General features: G+C 43.8%; 1 protein-coding gene across 4 annotated transcripts; it reads right to left on the bottom strand.

Moving 5' to 3' along the window:
• Nucleotides 1-429: 429 nt before the first annotated feature.
• Nucleotides 430-4,035, bottom strand: LOC125527353 (beta-1,6-galactosyltransferase GALT31A-like). Of its 4 annotated transcripts, none has more exons than XM_087534532.1 (11): nt 3,925-4,035; nt 3,690-3,828; nt 3,491-3,530; nt 3,350-3,408; nt 3,069-3,274; nt 2,929-2,992; nt 2,756-2,834; nt 2,390-2,679; nt 1,877-2,002; nt 1,675-1,784; nt 430-888 (listed from the first exon to the last, which is right to left on the bottom strand). In XM_087534532.1, the coding sequence occupies exons 2-11, from the start codon at nt 3,797-3,799 to the stop codon at nt 734-736; spliced, it is 1,239 nt and encodes a 412-aa protein (XP_087390658.1). In that variant the 5' UTR covers nt 3,800-3,828; nt 3,925-4,035; the 3' UTR covers nt 430-733. The 4 variants fall into 4 exon arrangements, with proteins under 4 accessions (XP_087390658.1, XP_087390659.1, XP_048547834.1 ...); XM_087534533.1 differs by having other exon boundaries at nt 3,690-3,801; nt 3,900-3,966; XM_048691877.2 differs by lacking the exon at nt 3,925-4,035 and having other exon boundaries at nt 2,390-2,477; nt 2,559-2,679; nt 3,690-3,918.
• Nucleotides 4,036-5,245: the final 1,210 nt, after the last annotated feature.

A 5,245-nucleotide genomic window follows, 5' to 3' on the forward strand; every position in this document is an offset into this window, starting at 1 on the left:
GCGGCCCCTCCAGCGGCGGCGAAGCGAGGGAGGGGGCAAGGGGGACCTAGCGGCGGCGGCGCTAGGGTTCCCCGTGTCGCCCGGGGGCGACGCGGCTTTGCTCTTCATGATGGAGCCTCATTTTTTTACGGGATGTAGTAAGCTAGAGTTGCTGTTACGCTCTTTTCATACTCTATCTTCGCAGAATTCAGGAACCTATTGGCAAAAAATACCTGTGTCCAAGCCAGGCCCGCATCGTGAACCTATTAGCAAAAACTACGTGTAACAGAGCCAGATCCGCTCTTGTACAAGCCATGTCACATGTTGTCCTTTGCCAAGCCATGCACTCTTCCTGGACAATATGGATTTTCAAATTGTGTAGTCAAGTATATAAATTTGAACCAAAAAATTCAACATTTTTGCATGCATATGCTAGTTTCATCAAAAAGCTGGGTAAAGGTGTTCCGTTTCAGGGATATTGTGTCCATTTAATCATGACAGACACAATTTGCAGAGCTTTCCTGCATTCATCTTCACATATCGGATATCTTACATACACGATGCAAAACCTTCACTATGCAGTAGCTCTGTTCAAATTTTCCCTCCAATTCATGCAAATGGTGTCGGAAGGCAAAAATTTGTAGCTCCAACCCAGACCACGGCACGACAGCTGCTACGTCTGCGTCTAGCCGTCTACTGAATAATTACATGAGTTTACATGGAGCAGCACAAGGATGCCACCACCCCTTGGTTGTCAAGACTCCTGCGCTTGTGGCAGAGCAGCCTCGCGATGTTCCCAGCATTGCCGGTGCACCTCCTCCATTCTCTCTGCTGGATTGCAGACGCCGGAGCAGTTCCAGTCGAAGGATGCCCCACATGGGTTCCCAGCCTGCGCCTTCCATTCGCAGTCTGCATGATCAGAGAAGATGACACATGAAAATGTGCGTCACCTGCCTTATGTTTCCACAATCTGAACAGCAAGCAGAAGTGCTTTGCAATTGCAGCAAATGCCAGGTTGACTGATGTTGGATGGTAGCAAATGCCAGGTAGACTTTGCATCACATTATCACAACACATACCAGGGCTGGCAATGATGGTTGGTGAAGTAAATATATCCCCAGAGTTAGAGATATAAGAACGACGTACTGATGGTCTAAAACAAAATACTGTACTTATGGTCACTCGCCACATCGTACAAAGATAGAGCCATGTGTTGTGTCCATGCCTACTGAAGTGCAAGAGACAAAAGAGTAACTGAGAGAGAAGATAGATCAACACCCACTAGATTTGCGAGCAACAGGCACTCGCCTCTGTCTTATTCTGAGGTCATTCAGGTTAAAAGTAATCAAGTAGTAACCACTAAGTGATGGTAACATTCAGATGAATGAAATACTTATGTGATGTGCCGACATGTTTGGTGTAAAGAGCAACTTCTGGGGAGCTGGGGGACAGAAAGGTGGTAAAGGCAAGTCTTGAATTTATGTGCTAACAAACACTGTAGTTGGTATAAGACAATTGGATCATCTTTTTCTCAGTACAAAATTCAAAATGATTGACTCAACTACTTAGTACTGTAAAGCATATAACTTCCAGGTTAAGCGATGTCGTAATGAGCATGCAATAATTATCTAGATAAAATAGGACAGTATGCTGAAGCAAAATGGAAAATCAACAATAAAGAAGCGAGATGCCAACCTGGAGGAATACCACAACAAAGGCTTCTCTCATCAACATGCTCAACATCCAACCCAATCAACCAAGAACCAAATGATACATCTTCATTTGTATATTTGTGCAAGATATGCCTGAAAATGATGTCAAACAGATATGAGATGAAGCAGTAATGTAATCCATTTTATCAGGCATTGCATATCCACATCAGAAATTTAGGACTCACTTGTTTGCTGATACGTAGGTCGCCAAGTCCCTTGTTATAGCATACAGCTGCCGTGTTGCGTGCCTAAAGTAGTTGTTACCCGCAGTCCCAAACTTCCAATGATCTGGTTCGTAATATTTAGATTCACTGTGAACATTAAGCAGGCATTATCACATTATATTACTCCATGTTTTAGAAGAAATGTCAGTAAAATGAAACCATCTATTTGGGAGCATCTCTAGTAAGACCTGTCCTTGTAGTAATTTGTAAATAAGAGAATGCAAAACTCATTATCTTCATTATCCGATCAGAATAGGAATGAATAATCTGAAAATGAAACAATTGCTTTGCTAGCTCATAACATGACTAACTTCCACTATCGGACGGATGATACTTCTTTCCCCACACTACTCGACAGTTCATATCACAAGTTTGCATTATCATTCAAAAAAAATGGGAGCTCTCGCCTGACACATTTCTCCATATGTTTAGTATTTTAATCAATTGGAGGCAATATGGGTTCTTGAGTATTACTTGTTAGCAATCACAGGTCCGGATTTCATGCAGCCGATGTACACCCGAGGTTTTGACCTATGCCGTGCCAAAATCGATCTGGTAATACCTGTGTTAAGAGAGAAAACCTCAGTGCATGAGAATACCGGCGAAACATTTACCAGCAACAAAGGGTTCTGTGTAGGCATACCGATGTTGACATGAACATCATCGTCAACTTTGACATAGAAATCAGCATCCCACGTGGACAGAGCAGTTGAAAGAAACATCTGAATCTTCAAAGGAAGCCCATCCTGGCCTTCAACGTGATTCTGCAAAGGGCGTCAATATTGATAGTCATTGGTAAGGTAAAAGCTAAAGTAGTTGAAAGTAGTCGACTCAGCATACAAGTCTAAGAATATCATTGTATTCTTTATCTTCTGCATCCATGGCACGCTCCACTTCACTGTCAGGACCAGGGTTTGCACTACGAGATGTAAGCACCAAAACTCAGTAGCGTGTCAAGCAGGAACATTGACTAGTATCTCTTTCCCAGATTTTTAAACTCAGCGATATCATACCTTCGTCCAATAACAAAACGCATGACAATGCCCTTGTCCTTCTCCAGCCTTCGCAAACCCTCACCTAGAGACAGAGCACTGTGAAAACTGGTATGAATGAAACATAAACAATTGGAAGTACCATGTCTTACAGGCTCTACCTTCTGGCATCCACGTCTTCCTGATAGAGTCTCTGCGCCTCCGATTATTGAACGTGGTCATGATACCCATGACGAAAAGCAATCTAGGTCGCATGTTTCCCTGGTCAGCGGCTGAATCACTCGGCGACACGCCTTGGCTCCTCATCTGCGCAGCTCTAGCGGCAGCCAGGCGCATCTCGATGTCCGATATCGTTCTGTCCAACGCGCTGCCAAACAGAAGCAGAATAAGCGAATCCAAACGAGAAGGAAAGATTCATGGCCGCTCAAGGTTCAGACATTACATGACGACTTCGCGGGTTTGTGCTTGGCTCAGCATGGCCCTCGAACGGCCAGAATTCGCCTGCAAAACCGGGCCGGTTGGCAATGCGCAGCCAGATAAACATCAACGGAAGAGAGGGGATTGAATCGGAGCGGCGCATTACCTTGCTTCGGCAGTCGGGTGGCTCGGGGACCGCCCAGTAGCTGCAAAAGTAGAGCAAACGTCACCACCTCCGCTCACGAAATCGACGAGCATTGGAGCAGCTCGGGGCGAGAGGAAGAGATTGGGGGCAGGTAAGGCGCAGAGAGCGAGAAATCCGGGAGAAACAGCGGATTTGGTGGGTGGGGGGGCTGAATGCGAACCGGTTGACGACGCAGACGCCGAGGAGGAAGCAGGCGGCGCAGAGCGCGGCGACGCACCTCGTGGGCACGCGCCCCGGCGGCGCCCGGTGTTGCGGCCTGGACGCGGCCATCGCTTTTGCCCGTGGTCGCCCTCGGATTCCTAGTTCGAACGGGAGGAGAGAGAGGGAAAGCCGTGTGAGAGGGAGAGGGAGAGGGAGAGAGAGAGCGAGCTTTTGCCTTGGTCTGCTCTGCTCACCTGCAATGCAGTGGCGCTCAGTGCTCCGTGGACTCGGCTCATATGCCCCTCCGTGATTTTTGTCTCCTCGAGCTTGCGGAAAGTGTACTGGTTGCTTTCTGTCGAATTATAAGTTTTTTATTTATAGGGGTAAATGTCGATTATTTATTTAAAGGCAATGAGATCCTTTATATTTCGGGTATGTGGTTTTCTATACTTGTTGAAACAACTGAAAAAACTTAAAACACTTTTATATCATATCTCTACCAATATGAGTGGCATGAACTAAATTTTTTTGTAACAACTACAGATGCAACCGCTCATATATATACACACACTTGTCACCTATTAACGCACGCACGTATACCCTACCCCTATTAGCATATCTAAGAGACTCAGCCGACATATCATCTTAAGATTGACGAAGTCGCCGCAGACAGCTTCACAGTCAACGGGAACATCTCTTTCTACTCGAAGCACATCGTTGAAATGACTGAAATAAATCAAGGAAAATGCGACCACCAATGCCAAGTTTAGGACTTCCAACCCTGGTGCATTGGTTTCACCACAAGAAACCTAACCATTTGAGATACACTAAGTTCGCGGCACGAGCTAAGTTTTTTTTTCGAAACGGGCACGAGCTAAGTTGAACTACTCTTGATTTGACTCGTCCTATTTTTTTTACTCAAATAAGAGTATCATATTTTTTAATCAAATGGTCGTGCACAATGAATCCTTACGTACTACTTATATAGTATTTTAACTATATTGTATTATCTCCTGACTATGCCCTAATTTCATTTTGTCACATGTTATTGATGTTTCTGTGTGATATTTCTTCAATGCAAAAATAATGTCATTGATCTTGAGATGTACATGATTTTATATAAACAAATTTTGATTACGTTAAGAAAATATACATGTGGATGTTAAGAAAATGTCCTTGATTCATCTTTCGAGTATGTTAGTTATTTTTTTGTCAATAAAAAAAAGTATGTTAGTAAAATGGGCCCTGCACTGTCACTAGTCACACTTAGAAGCATAAAAGTCACGGGTATTTTTTTCATAGTTTCCAATGCATGACGTTGAATAGGATTCCACTTATAACGCGCTTACAAAATTAGCAAAATGGCACATGTCATTTTTACTTTTGCAAGATTGATACAATGTGTTTTATTCTTACGTGCTCATGCCATATACTTCCACACATATCAGTGCTCAAAGTCTAAATCATGAGTCCTATGTTTTCTCTACGGTATGAGTCCTATGTTTTCTCTACGGTACAATGAAACGAATTGGTAAAAATTGCTATGATTTACAAGATCCAGTATTCTGTTTGTAA

This window comes from Triticum urartu, chromosome 7A (genome assembly GCF_056163025.1).
Source record: "Triticum urartu cultivar PI428250 chromosome 7A, HENAU_Tu73, whole genome shotgun sequence".
Taxonomy (NCBI): Eukaryota; Viridiplantae; Streptophyta; class Magnoliopsida; order Poales; family Poaceae; genus Triticum; species Triticum urartu.